General features: G+C 35.6%; 1 protein-coding gene across 2 annotated transcripts in view; it reads right to left on the reverse strand.

Annotated features, from left to right (window-relative positions):
* Positions 1 to 20666, reverse strand: part of CAAP1 (caspase activity and apoptosis inhibitor 1) — a 54052-nt gene that overhangs the window by 11560 nt on the left and 21826 nt on the right. For both annotated transcript variants that reach the window (XM_045470338.1, XM_045470339.1), the window contains exon 5: positions 7146 to 7219. In XM_045470338.1, the coding sequence (XP_045326294.1) occupies positions 7146 to 7219 (74 nt within the window). The remainder of the gene's footprint in view (positions 1 to 7145; positions 7220 to 20666) is intronic.

Consider the following 20666-nt stretch of genomic DNA (forward strand, 5'->3'; position numbering starts at 1 on the left):
TTCAATACGGAGACACTTTTGCCAATTAGAGACAGCCAGGGTGATATTGGGGGGATGAAGCAGAAAATTCTAATGACAACAATAATGATGGCAGAAATAATTATAACAAGAGTGGATATTTACTGAGCATTTACCAGGTACTAATCACTTCTCTAAAGCACTGAACATGTATTAACTCATTTAATCCTTATGCTAACCATAATGGAATAGACATTCATATTTATTATCCCCATTTTATAAATGATGAATCTGAGGAACGGAGTTTAAGTAACTTGCCCTATAGTTCACACAACTGAAGTGGCAAAACCAAAATTCAAGCCCAAGTATATTTCACAGATCTATCCATTTAAATATTCTATAGTGACTCCCAGATCTTAACAGAATCAGAATGACCACTGAAGCATCACTGATGAGAATGTTGGTTCAGACTGAATTTATCTTCTTCTTGTATGAGGTCCCTTAAGTTCACATGAATGAATAAAATATATGAGGCACGGAGCTAAAAAGTATGTATTAAATGTGAAAAATTATTAAGGAAATGACAAGCCACAGACTAGGAGTAAATATTCGCAAAACACACCTGGATAAAAGACTGGTGTCCAAAATACATAAGGAACTCTTAAAACTCAACAATTAGAAAACCACCCAAATAAAAAATGGGCAAAAGATCTGAAGAGCCAAGTCACTAAAGAAGATATACAAATGGCAAAGAAGCACATGGAAAGATGCTTAACATCATATATCATTAGGGCACTGCAAAGTAAAACAACAAGATACCACTTACACGTCTATTAGAACAGTCGAAATCTAAATCACTGATAGCACCAAATGTTAGCAAGAAGATGGAACAACAGAAAATCTCATTCACTGCTGGCAGGACGTAAAATGGTACAGCACTTTGAAGGACAGCTTGGTAGTTTCTTACAAAACTAAACTTGGTGTTTACCCAGAGTTTGAAATCTTATGTCCACAAACTCCTGCATACAAATGATTATAGTAGCTTTACTCATGATTGCCAAAATCTAGAGGCAACTAAGATGTCCTCTAATAGGTAAATAGGTAAATGGATAAGCAAACTGTTGCAAATCTATACAATGGAAGACTGTCCGGCAATATCAAGCCACAAAAAGACATGAAGAGCCTCAAATGCATACCTGCTAAGTGAAAGAAGTCAATCTCAAAAGACTACATACTACATATAATATTACAACCAAAACTTCTAATTAAATCATAGACTATGGTGTAGGATGAGTAAAAAGTTCATTAACTGGTAACAAAATCTGATTTCAAATCTAATGTTTACCATCTTTCCTGTGGTAGGAGTTACTTCTATATAAGGAGGTACTTTTGCCAACGATTGGACAAGAACATAATTACTGAATAGCACCATGGATCCAAAGGAGATCCAAACATGTTAAAGGTTTGGACTATATAACCTCTCAAGTGGCTGCTCTGACAGTATGTCTACGATCCTATGAAACCACAAGAGAGAATGGGTAAAATTTATTTTTTTAAAAAAATTTTTTTAACGTTTATTTATTTTTGAGACAGAGAGAGACAGAGCATGAACGGGGGAGGGGCAGAGACAGAGGGAGACACAGAATAGGAAGCAGGCTCCAGGCTCTGAGCCATCAGCCCAGAGCCCGATGCGGGGCTTGAATTCACGGACCGTGAGATCGTGACCTGAGCCAAAGTCGGACGCTTAACCGACTGAGCCACCCAGGCACCCCGAGAATGGGTAAAATTTAAAGAAACATGGCAATCAACATTTTTCTCAGATACTAAATCAAACCCTTCATAATGTCATTCTTGAGAAACACACACAAGGCATTATGCATCCAAAAACCCTGCCAGTGTACTTTGTTTTTTAATGCAGAAAAGTTGCACAATTAAATGCAACAGAGGGGTCTTCAAAAGGTACAGAAACAGTATGGGCTAATGTGCCACACAAAATGTAATTTTCACCCTTTTGTTCAATTACTACACACAGAAAGAGACAAATGAAAAAGTGGGAGGGTCCTGTCTGCTGTCATTGCTGGTAATAACTTGTGAAAAAGCTCAAAGGAACGAGAAGAGAAATCTAAGTTCTTAAGTCACACTGAAGGTTACACCACAATCTCTTTTTACTTCACCAATTGCTGAAAAGTTAACTCATGTTAAGAAGCTGCATTGTGTGAATACTTACTTGTTACAGCCAGTCAGGGAGACAATCAAGGGCGAGGAAAAAAGAAATCAGACTCAAACTTTGAGAACAAATCAGTTGTACATCTGCTTCTCTGTTTCCAACTCCGAACAGCCTGGGACGCTTTTATTTTGGTCTCCCCACACTCATGCCTCCAGTTCAGCTCCTCAAAGGACGAGGCACCACAAGACCTCACTTGACAATGCAGAGGTTTCTACAGCAATACATACGTGTCAAACTGCTCCAAACAGGCTTAATTAACCGATGGTCTTCATTCTCTCTTTCTTCCCAAAGCAACACAAATCACTGAAGGCATTTTTCTCATTATCTTTGTAACTTCTCCTAACTTGCATGTAGTCCTTCAGCTATGGTTATAGAGTTCTTTTTGGCAAAACTCAACTCCTTTTCTACTGCAAATTCACTTCTTCATTCTTTTTTTATTCTAGGCCCTCTACTTACTCACCTTTGCTTCTCCTGGTGCAGTACTATCTTAGAATAATGGCAGTAACAATAACAAGAAGAGCAAAAATCAGTTGGGGTTTTCCATTAATCCCTCACCTTAAGGATTCAAATGGTCTCATATCGTTTTATATTTAATACCTTTGCTAAATGATGGCAAAAATCTCTTCTACCACATTTAATTTTTTAAGTAATAAGTGAATAAGCTGCTACCATCATCAATTCTTCATGATAGTCTAACAGAGGTCTCTCAACTGCATTATTTACATAAACCTATCAGTGAAAATGTTTTTAAGTACCTGCTCCAGTATATATTATTTACTTTAAAAATAGTATGTATTATTCCTATAAATTAGTATGTACTAATACAACAACACATGCAACCAGAAATTTTACAGTGGAGGGACAAATATATAAATTTATACATTTTATTTACTTTAGAAGTACAGGTATTTTTTTTCCTGCATTCTCTGGAAGTGTGTATGATAACACTGTGGTGACCACCCGTCTAAAATTGGTCAGAGAAGCCCAGAGAAAATATCTAAACTTCCATCAGACAGTTTAACCACTGATAAACATTTTCCCCCTATTAAAGTCTACTTTTCAACTTTTTGAAGCTCTTGTTAACAAGACAATTCTTAAAACTGTCTATCATTCACTAATTCATGAACTGAAAGGTCAAAATATAATTGCACGAGGCAACGACATTATTTTAAAACACACACACACACACACACACACACACACACACAACAGTAGCAGAATTTGAGCCTCACCACAGCAAAATTCAGTTTGCATATTTTGTGTGTGTTTGCCTGTCTTTCTCTAATAGAAAGGAAGAATGATTTTCTAATGGAATAAAAAATATAGAGAAAAAAAACACTGTATATTTTATTCTGCTTCCATTAAGCAATTAAAAAACAAAACAAAACCCAGTCATTAAGCACTCTTCTCAAGTCCAGACACTGCACCCAGCACTGGTCTTTACAAAATCTGACAGCTAGAAAGGAACTTCAAATCAAGGCCAAACATCCAAATACTGCTTCAATTAGCTCTACAACAGAGCCACCAAGTGGCAGTTTTTGTAGCCTGTGTTCAAACACCCTTTAGCAATACAGAAGGCAGCCCACTTCATTTTCTGAGACTTCCGATTAGAGATCAATAAATTGAACCAAAATCTGTCTAGTGATAATTCTACCTAGCGGCCCTGTTTTCATTCTCAGAGGCAATACAGAACAAGCCTAATCATTCTTCCACTTGACAGCTCTTCAAATACTTTAAAGTGAGGGCTGAAAACCTCACCACCTCTTCAACCTAAGTATCCAAATTTGACTTAGCTATTTCTCATGTATAGTTAAAAAAATTTCTCATGGCCACTTCCAAGAAGAAACACAAAGGAGCTTAATTCTTAAGTTACCAAGGAGAAAAATTTGCAAAGTTACATATACTCCTGCTTGTCGACTTTAAAGCAACTATTTAAATACAGACCATTATTTTAATATTCCTGAATGTCTTAAGCAAATTTATAGCTATATATAAACAGAATTCACTAATATTAGTAGATTTGACATTTTAAAAATATTTTCTACAAATTAAATACCTCCAACGAATAGCAGTTTTCATTTTTTTAAACTGAATGTTAAAGTTTTAAATATTTTTAGCACAAAATGGCCAATACAGAAAATTTATATAATTATTATTTTAAAAAGTGAGCAAACCTATTTCAATAATACAAGCCCTGAGATCCTCCAGGAAATTAATAAAGGATCTCAGGCTTGCACATGTATATGTGCTCATGTACACAAACACAGCTGTGCTACAGATAAAGACCAAAACTATAACTAATGTTTCTTATACAGCTGCCCTCCTGCTAAAAATGAATGAGTGAAGAAACTAATCCCAATGGAAGAGTTCCAATTTTATTCGAGTATGAATCAATCAACCAGTAGATTGTATTTACATTTAAATAATGTCTGCACAGTGAAGGCAGATCTTGGTTATTAGTCCATTATGAAAGCGTGGTCAAAGTCAGAGCACAATCAGATACTCATCTTCAGCACAGCTTGTTTCATAAATGATATTTCTTATCAATGAAATGGGTGAAACCAGAACTAGACCCAAAAAATGCCAATTTCAAGTAACTAATTCACCATTAATATTTCTCAATATTTGAGTATTTTAGAAGCTGAGAAGCTAAAAAAACTGAAGATATAATTTAAGTAATGTGTCAGTATCACATACTATGAATAGGTTATATAATAATATGTATTTGAAAAAAAGCAAAGAGAAAATTCAACACTGCTTTAGATTTTGTTCTTCTGAACAAAGGGTTCTAACTAAGCTTCAATGAATTTAGTTCTAACTAAGCTTCAATGAATTTTCTTAAATGGTCAAGCCATTAAATAAAATGACAATACATTCACAAGGCGCATTATATTCTGTTTTTATTAAGCTCACTGTGAAAGAGAACAACTAGCTATGCAAGAAAAGTTGGAGATAATACTAAATCAACTTTGCAAGTTGTGCATATTAAAAGTAGACAACATTGGTTCATTTAGGAAAAAAGGTAACAATATTTATTCAGACTACTAAAATTTTTATTTCCTGGTGTACCTCAGCTTCTTGGGTTACTCCAAGCAAGTTACTCACTATCTGGTTCAGATTTTAGCTATACTAATATTTACCTGGAAAATGTCCTACATAATTCGATCTTCTAGATAACTTATGTTTATTCCATTATGCAACATTTTATATTTTAACTATTTTATAGACATTTTTCTAGAAGACTTTACCTACTATTTCCCTGTATTCTTTAAAATAAGAGTTGCAACTTAATTTGACCTTTTCCTACAGATTTAGTCATAACATGAACTGTACTGCTGTGCTTTGATCTTATGTTTTCTCACCTCTGCTTGATGTCACTTACTGATGACAGTGTGTTCTTGATGTTTCTGATGACTAGATGAGAACCTGAGAGTGGTCTATATAGGCTCCTAAGCATAAAAGACTTGTGCTTTGTGATACCTGACTACTCTGAGTTCTTTTTCTCTTCCTCTTTGCTTCCATGTCTGGTTTTTAAAAGACTGAAGTTACCATATAAAATTACAGCAAAATAGGCTGTTAGCACTGGGAAGCAAGTTTAAAGAGCTCCAGGTACCTGAACATGAAAGCAGAAAAACACCTTCCCTTAGAAGGCAGCAATGGCTAATTTGTACAATGAGGTCCCCATTCCTTTTTCCCTAGGAACTGGAATCAACCATGTCAATTACATGACATTCTTCTCTCCACAGATGATCTAAAAGCATACCCTCGACACTTCCTGCTCATTAGATGCAAAGAACAGAAACAAAGAAAGAAACAATAGCAGAGATGTCCAATTACCCACGGGGTTTAAGAGTTATGTGAAAATGATAATATGCTTAACATTTATTTATATATGACAAAGAAATGTAAATGACACTGAATCTCAGTTTATGTCTCTGGTGGGTGCTCAGAAGTCAGAATATAAAAAGATACAATTTTGTCTGGCTATTTAAGAGGCTAACACAACAAGACTTCTGAAAAACAATGGAATTCTTGAAACTGTCAAAAATATTTATTAAAACCCCAAAGTACATAATTAGAATTACAGAAAATCTTGATTTTGTTCTCTCTACATATATAATGAACGAATCACAAAATTAGTTATCCAACTTTTTTTTCACTGTGTTAACTAAGCATTAGCAACACAGACCCCAAGTAAAAAAAGAAATTCTGCCTAAATAAATTGATGACCTACTTCTCTCTACCAAATAAGTTCTTATGACTCAAGTTTTACAGACATTATTCTAAGCCAATCAAATATTAGTTGCTTACATAATAAATAATACAACCATTTTGGCTAGAGTAGATTGTCACTGCTCTGAAGTAATTATACCAGGAAACGGGAAAAATGTGAGGTACTCTTTGAGTAACTAATACAAATTTATTTTACTTTCAGTTTTTCCTACCAGGATGAGGGGAAACAAAAAAAGACACATGAAAGACTAGCCCTACTCATCTAGTTGGCTTGAATAAATTACAAATTACCACTTCACTTCTGCTAGCTGGCAATGTCAAACACTACTGATTCATAGAAAATAAAGTAATAACAATGTACCTCGGCAAAAAAAAAAGACAAAACAGTTATCCATAAAGCTTTTTTTCCCCACATATAACCCAAAGCTACCCAGTTAATGTATCTCCAATATCTTGCAGCTAATGATAAAATTAAACCTATTCAAGGTGATAGCTTTCTGGTGGCACTATAAGCATGTATCACTAAGGCAGAACTTTCCAATGGCTAAAGGAGTCATGAAATAAAGAAAGGACATATTCTTTATTCTTTTGATCTTGGACCAAATAAATTATTCTGTTCCCCTATCTGTAAAATGGGGGCAAGCTGGAACACTGAAAATTTATTACTGTTAAAGTGTTTATAATCTTCAGGTAAATGTTATATAAAAATTAAATACTTGGTTTATACCTTGTTTTAATTCCAAACCTTCAGGTTGTTTGTTCTCTCTCACGGCTGATGTAGAATCTATACAGATGTCTTGTCTGAGGAATAAAAATAAATAAAAACAATTTTTAAAACTCTATTCAGTCAAGTAATACTTACTGCTCAGGTTCCCAGAATTAAATCAGACACTTGGGAAGACACATGGAATTCTTCTGAACCCCCAGGATATCATTTAGTACACTTTGGAAGCTCAGAAACATGTGTATACAAGTGTCAAAAGCAGCAGCTAGAAACCACTAACAATTTAGGTAGTACACATCTTTGTAAAAATTAAGGGGCAAAAATGTCCATCGATAGATGAATGGATAAAGAAGATGTGGTGTGTGTACACACACACACACACACACACACACACACACACACACACAATGGAGTATTACTCAGCAGTCAAAAAGAATGAAATCTTGCCATTTGCAACTACGTGGAACTAGAGGGTATTATGCTAAGCGAAATTAGAGAAAGACTAATATCATATGACTTCACTCATATGAGGACTTTAAGACAGAACGGATGAACACAAGGGAAAGGAAGCAAAAATAGTTATTAAAAAAGGGAGGGGGACAAAAATATAAGAGACTCTTACTTAAATATAGAGAACATTGGGGAGCCTGGGTGGCTCAGTTGGTTAAGCGGCCGACTTCGGCCCAGGTCATAATCTCGCGGTCCGTGAGTTCGAGCCCCGCATCGGGCTCTGTGCTGACAGCTCAGAGCCTGGAGCCTATTTCAGATTCTGTGTCTCCCTCTCTCTGACCCTCCCCCATTCATGCTTTGTCTCTCTCTGTCTCAAAAATAAATAAATGTTAAAAAAAATTAAAAAAAAAAGAGAACAAACAGAGGGTACTGGAGGGGTTGTGGGAGGGGGGATAGGCTAAATGGGTAAGGGGCGTTAAGGAATCTACTCCTGAAATCATTGTTGCACCATGTGCTAACTAACTTGAACGTAAACTAAAAAAATAAAAGAAAAACACAAGAAAAAAAATTAAGGGCAAAAATGGAGAAATATGGAGGCAACTTTTCTCACTTCCAATACCTTGCAGTCAGGATAGCTGGTGGGAGAAATCAAAACTTAAGAGGAATCCAATAATTTTTCAAGTGTTAAATTTAATGAGCACTTTGGCATTCAAATTATTTTATATTCATCTAATTTCATACCTCAAGTGCTTTGATGTGGGAAATACATATTTTACATGTAATATACATATGTAATCAAAGTAAATGGATTCAAGTATAAGATCATAAAAAAGTTTTGATCCACCATGTTCTCTAACAGAGCTGCAAACTAAACTAATTAATGTTCTTTCTTAGAGGGCATTATACCATCTAGATATTAATATTACAAATACTTTTTGGCAAAAGAAATTAGTTGCGAACATTCAAAACGACTTTTCTTTATAAATAAATATTACCTTTTGGAGAATTTCTATATGCATCCTAAAACTAACACACAAGAAATATTTCAGGAATTTTCCTGCTCACAAATCTATTTCTTTATTTTAAAGAAAGTTTATTTATTTATTTTGAGAGAGATGGGGGAGAAAGAAGGAGGGAAGGGCAGAGACGGGAGGTGGGGAGAATCCCAAGCAGGCTTTATGCTGTCAGTGCAGAGCTGGACACGGGGCTCAATCTGTGAGATCAAGACTGAGCCAAAATCAAGAGCTGGACACTCAACCTACTGCGCCACCTAGGCACCCCTCACAAAACGATTTCTATCCGCTTAATAACACATCCTTCAAATAACCAAAAGATAAAGACCTGTGATCATTTCTTTAAGTTTACAATATTCTTTCCAGTCAACATATTTGGTACTTATGTGTTTTGCATTAAAATTTTACTAATGCAAGCACAAAGTGAAATAGAGACTATAAAATTCTTTGGATCTGATATTAATTATAACATACAAAAGATTTAAAGTTGAAATATATATTTTATACCTCTTTGTGTCTACTCAGTATTTATTCTTTCACCAGAATGACTGGCAGATCCCAAGGAAGATATCAACAAATATTCTTTGGTAATCCAGGGACAGATAAAATGCCAATATAAGAGCTTTGCAAGGAAGAAAGTTAAAATGTGCTACCTCATTCATGCCTTACAGTCAAATTAGATTTTACCTACTGGGACCATTAATCTATTTCTAAATATCTTTCTTTAGATAAAATGTTTGCTCTTACACATCCTTGAGTGGGCACCACTCAATTCTTCTTCTAAACACGTAACATCTAGAAGACTTGAACAAAAACATAATGCAACATCACCATTAAAAGAGCCATGAACATCTGTAATACGCTAATAAGAAGGACACAACATCACCTATGCAATATTATAGCTGAGAGTGTATGACCTATTTCATGAAGAAATCTTCAGTCAAACCCAAAAAGGGAAATAAGTAATGTTCAATTAAGAGTGGGTGGGGAGTTAAATGTCAATGTATAAAAGGCAAAAAAAAAAAAAAAAAAAAAGGTTGTGGAAATATTCTAAGTTAAAGGAGGCTAAAGAGCCATAACAATTAAATGTTATAATTCACTTGAGACTGCTGAACTGGAGGGGAAAAAAATGTTGTAAAGGACATTACTGAGTCAAATGACAAACAAATACCGAAAGCAGACTGAGTAAAAGTGTTGCACCATTGTTAAATTTACTGAAGTTGACACTGTATTGTGGTTATGTACAGACTACTGATATCCTTAAAAAAAATCACAATGCAGTATTTAGGGGTAAAGTGTCATGATGTATGTAACTTACAGCCTCAAATGTTTTAGAAAATAGACACACATCTATGTAAGAAGAGGGTACAAATGGGATAAAATTTTATTAATATATTATAGAGAAATCTAAATAAAAGATATATGGATGCTTCTTGTACTATTCTTATTCTTATAACATTTTAATAACTGTGAAGTTATTGTCAAATAAAAATTTTTAATAATAATGCAGTAAAATGCATTATTCTATGCATTATTTTATTTTCTCTGTGAAAGCCCCTTGATTGTCCTTCAAATAAAACTGGACATCTCTATAAAGATTACCTGCTTCCATAAAGAATTGCTTTAGTGCCCAAAGTGAACTTTTATAACATTCTGTTTTATCTTAAGTTAGGCTTGAACATGCCATTAAAGAATGTCACCAAACAGAATTTCAAAAGTAGACGCAGTACAAGTGCACCACCTTGTGGCTGAAAAATAAAACGCAAGATACTTTTATTTCAGTAGTATGTGAAGTTGAAAAAATATTCCAGAAAATAGCCTGGAATTATAAAATCTATACTAGTTCATTTTTCCAACATGTAGACTTTGCAACTAAAATTACCATACACATTCAGAGCTCTCCAATACAATTTAAAGATCCTTAACAAAGAGCATGGAAAGCAAGATATACCAAAAAAGGAAATGTCTTAAAGTCTAAGAAACCTACAAGTATATATGATGTCTTTCTATTTCTAGCTTTATGAAAATAAAAAATGTCTACTCCCAGATAAGAAATACTAGGTGTCAGAGTTAGGAAAACTGAAGTAATTCCAATTTATATTTAAATGACATTTAAATATTTCTGTCACACCCTTTAGATAAGAATTTTGTAACAACTGGAGAGAGAGAGATGGCAAGAGAAAAAAGTGGGGGATGGAGGGGGACACATGCTTAATCTGGTTTGGGTTAATAATCTTAGGATAACTTTTGTAGTCCTTTCCATTAGGGGGGAAAAAAGCCTGTTTTTATTTTTCTACTTCCTTTCTCACATCCGCAGTGCTCCTCCTTAAAGCAGCTTAATTTACAATCTTGGCTTTGAAATATAAGACAGCCTTATACCCACCTCTGGGGTTTAAGTCCTCCAACCAGTATAAGTCCAACTTACTTTCTTTTACCCCAAATACAATTCCACTCTTGACCTTTTTTTTTTTTACAACAAAATAGAAAATAAACTATTGGGATTGCATCAAAATAAAAGGTTTCAGCACAGCAAAGGAAACTATCAACAAAAATAAAAGTCAACCTATGAAATAAGAGAAGATATTTGCAAATGACATATCCAATAAAAGGATATATTCAAATATTCAAAATATACAAAGAACTTACAAAACTCAACACTCAAAGGATATTTTTTTTTTAAGTCAGAGTAATACATTGGGGAGATCTGTGGAATTAAGAACCACTACACATGTGAATTAAAAACTTTTGGTACTTTTAAAAGGAAAAAAAGTCAAATTCTATCCAAATAAAAAATACACAGGGGGTGCCTGGGTGAGTCAGTCAGTTAAACGTCCCACTCTTGATTTCGGCTCAGGTCCTGACCTCGCAGCCCAGGATGGGCTCTGCCTAGACAGCATGGGGCCTGCTTGGGATTTCCTCCCTCCCTTTCCCTGTCTCTGTCTCTCTCTCTTTCCCCCTCCCTTCCTCTCTCCCTCCCTCCCCCACTCATACTCTCCCTCTCTCTCTCTCTCAAAAAGAAATAAACATTAAAAAAAAAAAATACAAAAGGAAGATACCTCAAGGATAAAGAAACCAGACCAACCAGCCAGTGTCTTCCCATTTTGGCAAAAGCTGACAATCAGGCAAACTGGCATAACAAAAGGTGTAACTCTGGATTCTCTCCAGATTCCAGGGAATAGAAACAGAGGCTAAAAGAAGCCAGCCTATCATTCTATGAGCTTCCTACTATTAAAAATAAAAAACAGGCAAAGAAACTGGAGTAGCCAAAACAGAAAAAAAAAAAAAAAAGTTGAAGGATGTACATTATCAGATTTCAAGACTACAAAGCTACAGTAATGGAGACGCTATGATACTGGAAAAAAGATGAACATATGTACTGATGGAACAAAAGAGAGCCCAGAAATAAACCCACATATACATCGTCAACTGATTTTCAACAAAAGTACAAAGGCAATTAACAAACTGAACGAATGGTACAAGTACAACTGGATATCCATACGGATATAATTTTCTTTTTAATTTTTTTAATGTTTCTTTTTTGAGAGAGCAGGAGTGGGGGAGGGGCAGAGAGAGGGAGTAACAGAATCCGAAGCAGGCTCCAGGCTCTGAGCTGTCACCACAGAACCCCAAGTAGGGCTCAAACCCATGAACCATGAAATCATGACCTGAGCTGAAGTCGGACAATTAACTGACTTGAGCCACCCAGGCACCCTGCATATAATTCTCAATCAGTATCTTGTATCATATACAAATACTAACTCAAAATGATCACAAACTTAAAAAATGTAAACCTATAAAATCTTTAGAAGATGCAGGAAAAAAATCCTTTGTGACCTTGGGTTAAGAAAAGATTTCACCAAAAGCATGGTCTATATATAAAAATAGTTGATAAATTGGATTTCCCCCAGATTAAACAAATCTGCTCTTCTAAGGCGATGGTGACAGAATATGCGACAAGCAAGACTGGGAGAAAATATTTGCAAGCCACGTATCTGATAAAGGACTGTATTCAGAGTATATAAAGAACTCTCAAGGGGCGCCTCGTTGGCTCTTTTGGCTGAACATCAAACTCTTAATTTCAGCTCAGGTCATGAACCCAGTGTCCCAAGACTGAGCCCTGCATCAGGCTCCGTGCGGAGCATGGAGCCTGCTTAAGATAGTCTCTCCCCTGACCCTTCACCCCTCTCCCCAATTCCTGCTCTGAAAAAACAAACAAACAAAAACCTCTCAAATCACAGTAATGAAAATAAAAAATAAAGAACCAAATATAAAAAATCAGATCAGTGGTTAAAAAATTAATAGTCACTTGACCAAGGAAGATATACAGATGCAAATAAACACAATAATAGATATGTTCAATGTCATTTGTTATTAAGGAAATGCAAATTTGGAATCACAATGCCACACCACTACCATATATTAAAATGGCTAAAATCAGGGGCGCCTGGGTGGCGCAGTCGGTTAAGCGTCCGACTTCAGCCAGGTCACGATCTCGCGGTCCGTGAGTTCGAGCCCCGCGTCAGGCTCTGGGCTGATGGCTCAGAGCCTGGAGCCTGTTTCCGATTCTGTGTCTCCCTCTCTCTCTGCCCCTCCCCCGTTCATGCTCTGTCTCTCTCTGTCCCAAAAATAAATAAACGTTGAAAAAAAAAATTAAAAAAAAAAATGGCTAAAATCAAAACAGCAGACAAATGGAACTCTCATACACAGTATCAGCAAGGATGCCGACATGCCCTAGCAACCCCCACTCCTAGGTACTTGACCAAGGACAATTAAAACTTGTTATGTTCGCACAAAAACCTGTCTGTGAACATGTATAGTGGCTTTATTTGAAATCATCATAAATTGTCAACAGCTCAAATGTCGCTTTATTAATTTTCTATTGCTGCCATAACAAATTACGACAAACCTGATAGCTTAAAACAACATTATGCACCATGTTAGAGTTCTGTAGGTCCTAAATCTGGTATGGGTCTCACTGGACTCAAATCAAAGTGTCCACAGGATGCATTCCTTTCTGGATGCTCTAGGGGGGAATTCATTTCATGCTCCTTTGGACTGTTGGCGGAATTCAGTTCACAGAGGTTGCAGGACCAAAGTCCCTGTTTCCTTGCTGGCTGCAAGCTGAGGATCATGCCCAGATTCCAGTGATGTCTCACGTTAGAAGTCTCTGACCTCTTGTGTCTTCCTCTTCAACTTTTAGGAACTCATAGAATTAAATTAGGATGACCTGGATAATCCAGGATATGCTTTCCATCTCAAAGTCCTTAACCTAAACGAAATCTGCAAAGTTCCTTTTGTCAAATAAAGTAACATGTCCTCAGGTTCTGAAGTCAGAATATAAACACCTTTGGAGGGTCATTATTTTGGTTTATAAGATTACCTCAAATGGGAGTGGATTAATAAACTATAGTAAGCCCACACAATATAACACTAACTACTTAGCAATAAAAAGGAAGGGACGATTGATATACACAACACAAATGAATTTCAAATGCATTGTGCTAAGTAGAGAAGCCAGACTCAAAAGGCTATATACTGTATTATTCCATCCATATGACACTCTAGAAAAAGAAAAGGTATGGGGACAGAAATCAGATCAGGGGTTTACAGGGGTTGGGGATGGAGGGAGAAGACTACAAAGAGGCATGGAGGAAATTGTTAGTGTGATAGAACTATTCTATATTGTGATTATGGTGGTAGATAAATTACCATCCATTTGTCCAAATTTACAGAACTGTATAGCAAAAAAAGGTGAACTGTACTATATCTAAATTATACCTTAAATTTTTTTTACTTGAAATACCACAAAAGTCTTAGAGCAGGCTCAAAAATATTGAATCATATAGTGGTAAACTGTCACCTTCAAAAACTAAGAAATGGGGCAAAATAATCTTAATTTTTCTCAAAGGGCCTTTCCACGAAGCAAATAAATCCGTATCTCCATTGTGTCCCTCAGCAAATTCCTTCAGCAAAAGACAGCAAAATTTAACTCTTTTCTCCATTTCCTCTCTCCAAGTAACATTAAGCAAAGAGTCACAGTAAACTCCAGTTTTTCTCTGATCCATGATTCTCTAAGGATTCATGGTATAAATGGCCCCTGCAACTCTATTTTTGTGAAGAGACAATTCCCTAAATAGGGGGCTATAGTCTATATAAAATTGACTAAAGGAAATCAAAGAGGTTTTTCTTTTTGTTGTATCCCTATATTTCTATGTTTTCAAGGAATTAGCATGAGATTACTTTGTAAGTGTAAAGGTGCAAACTTGTGGGAGTGCCTGGGTGGCTCCGATCATTGGGTAAGGGTCTGACTTGGGCTCAGGTCAGAATCTCACCACTCATGAGTTCAAACCCCGCATCAGGCTCTGTGCTGACAGCTCAGAGCCTGGAGCCTGCTTCAGATTCTGTCTTCGTCTCTCTGACCCTCCCCTGCTCGTGCACTGTCTCTCTCTCAAATAGACATTAAAAAAAAAATTTTATACAAAAAAAGGTACAAACTTATAAGATGTGCAAACATGTTACTACTTTGTAGAGTCTAAGAATTAGGTCACAACACTGTCAATGATTAGTAATACTTTTTGTGAAGGTTTCAGGAAAAACGTATCCCTTCATTTCTGATAAACTTACCCTATTATGTAGAATAGTCTACACCTAAGTATTATGGCCTAACAGCAATTTATAAAGGATATGAGAACATAAGTGGTAAAATAAGATAATCAATTTATTACCATTTACTAGTCTAAAAGCACAGTCAATCCTTTATATTCATATATGTCTAAGAGAATTGAGCTTATAAAGAGTAATGTCAACATAACAAATTGATCTCATTTGTTAGAAAAATCCTTTTATGCTTGAAAATATATGTACAGTAGCTTCCTCTTAAACTATTTTTTGTAACAACTTAAAAATTTAGACACTTGTAAGCAACAAATTGTTTTTTAAAAAGCAACAGTAAAGAAAAATAATTAAAAATCACAATGAATTTTTTCACATTCCTCAGGCTTTCATTTAAAAAAATGTGGGGAAAATCCCCAATACTCAGCAGTGTAAAGTGGAATTTTAGGAATACTTACTATTCCAGATTCAGAGTAAAAATCCCAAAGCAAATACAGCAACGTGTTTTTATCAATGCTTACCATGTAACGGGTACTATTCTAACCACCTTACAATCTTTTTCTCACTTAATCACCATCAAAATCCTATAGGTTAGGTGCTGATATTACCCCTATTCTCCAGATTTAAGTAACATGCCAAACATCAGAGAGACAGCAAGCTGTGGAGTTATGCTGGCAGGCATTATTAAATTTAAATTATGCAGGCAGTTTAATTCTACAACCTTGACTCTCTGCATTTATTTAGACTTGCTACTACCTGCAGAAATACTTCTCCACGTAGTAATACCTAAAAATTACAGGTAGCCGTAGCCATATACATATTCATATGGCTAATATGTATCTCAAAGCATAAAGTCAGTTTTCACTCTGAATTTGATCTCAAGGCCCCAGAGAAAAATACTTCCTTATTCTTGGATAAACTTATGCTTTTAAAGCATCAAGACAGAATTATTTTAAAAATTGGAATTTCAATGAAAAGACAAGCATGACAGACAACAAAAGACGCATAATCAACAAGAAAGGGAAGGCCTGAGACAGATGGGAATGAAAAGGCAGGAAACATTTCTAACTGTATACCTTTTTGTACTATTTTGTACTGTTTGAATTATATTCCCCACTGAGGCATTTTATTTGCACATATGTACTACACACCCAGAAAAAAGAATCCCAGGATTGTCCCTTCTGTAGGTTTATATCTTGCTTCTTTATGGTCCATGATGCCAGCTGAGGTTGTCAGTACAATGAAAGCAATCTGGTGGGACAGGAGCAGACTAGTCTGCCATTTTCCTAGATCTTTGAGTCATATATCAAATCTGGGCCTGATCACTGCCCACTTGTTTAACCTGCCCGTGAGATTCAAACAATCTTCCCAGCTCTGTTATCAATGATTTCAAGTTTGCCAATGTAACCATGCTTCATCATCACAGTTGGAAAACGGACTATGACTTTGGAGCATGGCCTAGAAAGACCCTAAGAACACGGCGTTTGTCCCACTTTTTGGCATTGTTTTTACTTCAATTTTTTGGTGCTGCCAATGCTCTTGAAAGCATGTGCCAAGGCATTCATGCACACCATCACAGCAGCATGGAAGGATGGTACTATTTATATTTTTTAAACCATGCCCATGTATTTGGCTATTCACTTAAAAAAAATTAATGGAAGTACAGATTCACACAAGTTTGTAACAGAAAACAAAGGAGGGAATAAAAAGAAATTAAGGAAATAAATACACAGATCAAATTTACTGAGTAAGAACAGTCTAATCAAGAATTGTAAAAACAATATTCTAAGGGAATTCTTGATGATTATAAAGAGGAGTATGGCAAAATGAAAATTAAAAGAGTACGTCAGAGTCCTACCTTAAAACTTAGACCAAAATAAATTTCAAATGAATCAAGGATTTAAACATTTAAAAAATCCATAAAGTACTAAAAGAAAATATGAAGAATACTTTTTATAATTTCAGAATAGAGAAGGCCTTTTCTAAATATAAAATAAAACGCAGAATATATAATAAAATAACAAAATTAGACTATATAAACATGAAATATTTATGCATGCAAAAAAAAGTAAAAGCCTTAAAAGTATTTTTAAAAAAAGCAACAAGCAAAAAATAATTGCAACCCATATCACCAACAATATATTAAAAAGACCAAAGTCTTCCAACTACATACAAAGGATAAAAAAATGAGAGTTCACAGAAAACTCCAACAGCTCTATGTGTCGAAAGATGGTTATTCATTCATAATAAGAGAATACAAATTAAAATTCCAATGAGATGCTATCTTTTTTTAATTTTTATTTTTGAGAGAGCATGAGTGTGGGAGAGGCAGAGAGAGAGAGGGACAGAGAATCCCAAGTAGGCTCTGTACTCACAGTAGCAAGCCCAACATGGGGCTCAAACTCAAGAACTGCGAGATCATGACCTGAGCCAAAGTCAGATGTTCAACCAACTTAGCCACCCAGGTGCCCAGAGATACTATTTTTTTAATCTATCAAATGAACAAAGATCAAAATTAAAGAGTAGGAACACATACACTCCACATGTAGAGGTACAAATCAGTTAAAACTCTGTAAGTCAATTATGGCAAAATCTTTAAAGATTTCCAATGTGCAAACATCTGACTCAATAATTAACTTCTAGATATTTATGCTACACATAAACACAGAGGAACAACATTACTTATATATGGAAATATTTATAACATTTGTAGTAACAAAAGAGTAAACAACTTAAACGTCCACCAATAGACCGTTAAATTTTTGCTACGTACAACAATGGAATAGTATACAGGTATATACAGGAAGCCTTACATGTACTAGGTAGAACAAAACCTAAGGAAAGACATTCTATTATATGGAAAAAATTAAGTGGGAAAGGTATGGAATCGTTTGCACAATATGCTGCCATTTTGTGTGAAAAGAAAAAATACACACACACATATATTTGTAAACTATGGAATATTTCTGGGAGGATACACAAGAACCTGGCTTACTGTTCCTGTAGGAACAGGAAGGGAGGAAATGGGTAAAAGGAAAAAGATTTATTTTCACTATTTATCTTAAAAACTTTTGTACTATGTACATGCATTCAAATAAATAAGCTCTTAAATAAGAGACACTAGATACATGGTTATGTGGGAAAATGTCCTTATTTTCTGGAAATTCACACAAATATTCAAAATTACTATAATTCGCTTTATAATACTTCAAGAAAAAAGATGAAGCAAAATGGAAAATTGAAAATTGCTATAATCACTGAATCTAGCCTACAGGTATATGGGAGTGTCATTACACTATTATTCTCTGTACTTTTCTATACCCTTGAAACTTTTCATAATAAAAGTAAACAAAAACAAAAACAAACCTAATACAGTGTAATTCCTTTTTTTTTAACTCAGACAAGTAATGTCATTTGCCTGGAAAAAAAATCTTATTAACACAGGGAAGCACCTTTAAGTTATATATAATTGAAGCATTTTAGGTTAACATAAAACAGAACTGTTACCTTCCTTCACCAATCTTTGCATCTAAGGCCACAGCCTTACCTTTAATGTGAATTCACAGAACACAGGTCAGTTTCATCCTAGTCACATAAACTATTTCTACTTTTGGCTTATTTAAGGTGCAAAAATCTGAGTGCAAAAAAAAATTAGCCTTTATATTTATGCAATGTTCCCCAAACTTTTAATTGTTATCCCATAGCTAACTGGTAACTTTTTTAATAACTCCACTCTGAGTTTTTCAAAGCAATCAACTTATCAACTATTCTTTTCATATTGGTATTTCCTCTGTTTATATGTTTAACTAAATTATGCAACTACCATAACTGAACTGGAAACAAACATGAATGACTCTTGGTAAGCAAACACTTCAAATGGAGTATTTGAAGTTCACACATGTATTAGACAAGTTCACACATGTATTAGAGATATTAGGAGACAGTCATCAACAACCAGATTAGCACACTGTGAACATCAGTGAATTTATTTTTCAAATGAACTAGAAAGGGCAATTAATACAAAGAGAATCAGTTAAGTGATTAGGAAAAACTTAACTTTAAAATAGTGATAAGGAAATAGCAGAAAAAAGAAAAATACCTGCTAACATCTAACCAAGTCCTTGAGCAGCAAGATGAGGCAGTAAACTGACAGACAATAAAAATGACAACAGATTCTGGGGCGCCTGGGTGGCGCAGTCGGTTAAGCGTCCGACTTCAGCCAGGTCACGATCTCGCGGTCCGTGAGTTCGAGCCCCGCGTCAGGCTCTGGGCTGATGGCTCAGAGCCTGGAGCCTGTTTCCGATTCTGTGTCTCCCTCTCTCTCTGACCCTCCCCCGTTCATGCTCTGTCTCTCTCTGTCCCAAAAATAAATAAACGTTGAAAAAAAAAATTTAAAAAAAATAAAAAAAAAAATGACAACAGATACAATTTAAAAATTGGGTTTCTGGGGGCGCCTGGGTGGCTCAGTAGGTTGGGGGACTGACTTCAGCTCAGGTCATGATCCATGGTTGGGAGTTTGAGCTCTGAGTTGGGCTCTGTGCTGACAGCTCAGAGCTTAGAGCCTGCTAGGTTTCTGTGTCTCCCTCTCTCTCTGCCCCTTCCCCACTCATGCTTTGTCTCTCCTTCAAAAATAAATATTAAAAAAAAAACTTTTTTTTTAATTAGGTTTCTGTAACACAAAGAATACTCATTGTCTTGTGTGGAGAGAAGTTACAAAACCACAAACAATGCTTCCCAAGTCCCTCAAAGTTCTTTATGGGGAAATAAAGTTGCAATTCAACTGAAGATCCCATCTGAGACCTGTGAGAAGTTCACCTCCTCCCATTCTAAAGAATGTTCTAGAGATTCTGGAGAGGTGCCAATCTGCTTAACATTTAAAAATAACCGGGTCAACAGCAATTGCACTAGTAGGAATTTATCCAAAAGACACAGGAGTGCTGATTTGAAGGGGCACATATACCCCAATGTTGCACCAGCAACAATAGCCAAATTATGGAAAGAGCCCAAATGTCCATCAACTGATGAATGGATTAAGAAGATGTGGTGTATGGGGTGCCTGGGTGGCTCAGTCGGTTAAGCGGCCAACTTCGGCTCAGGTCATGATCTCGCGGTCCGTGAGTTCGAGCCCTGCGTCGGGCTCTGTGCTGACAGCTCAGAGCCTGGAGCCTGTTTCAGATTCTGTGTCTCCCTCTCTCTGACCCTCCCCTGTTCATGCTCTGTCTCTCTCTGTCTCAAAAATAAACGTTAAAAAAAATTAAAAAAAAAAAAAAAAAAAGAAGATGTGGTGTATATATACAATGGAATACTACTTGGCAATGAAAAAGAATGTAATCATGCCATTTGTACAATGTGGACGGAAGTCAAGGGTGTTATCCTAAGCAAACTAAGTCAGTCACAGAAAGATATCACACTTCACTTATATGTGGAATTTGAGAAACTTAACAGATGA

This window comes from Leopardus geoffroyi, chromosome D4 (genome assembly GCF_018350155.1).
Source record: "Leopardus geoffroyi isolate Oge1 chromosome D4, O.geoffroyi_Oge1_pat1.0, whole genome shotgun sequence".
NCBI classification, from domain to species: Eukaryota; Metazoa; Chordata; class Mammalia; order Carnivora; family Felidae; genus Leopardus; species Leopardus geoffroyi.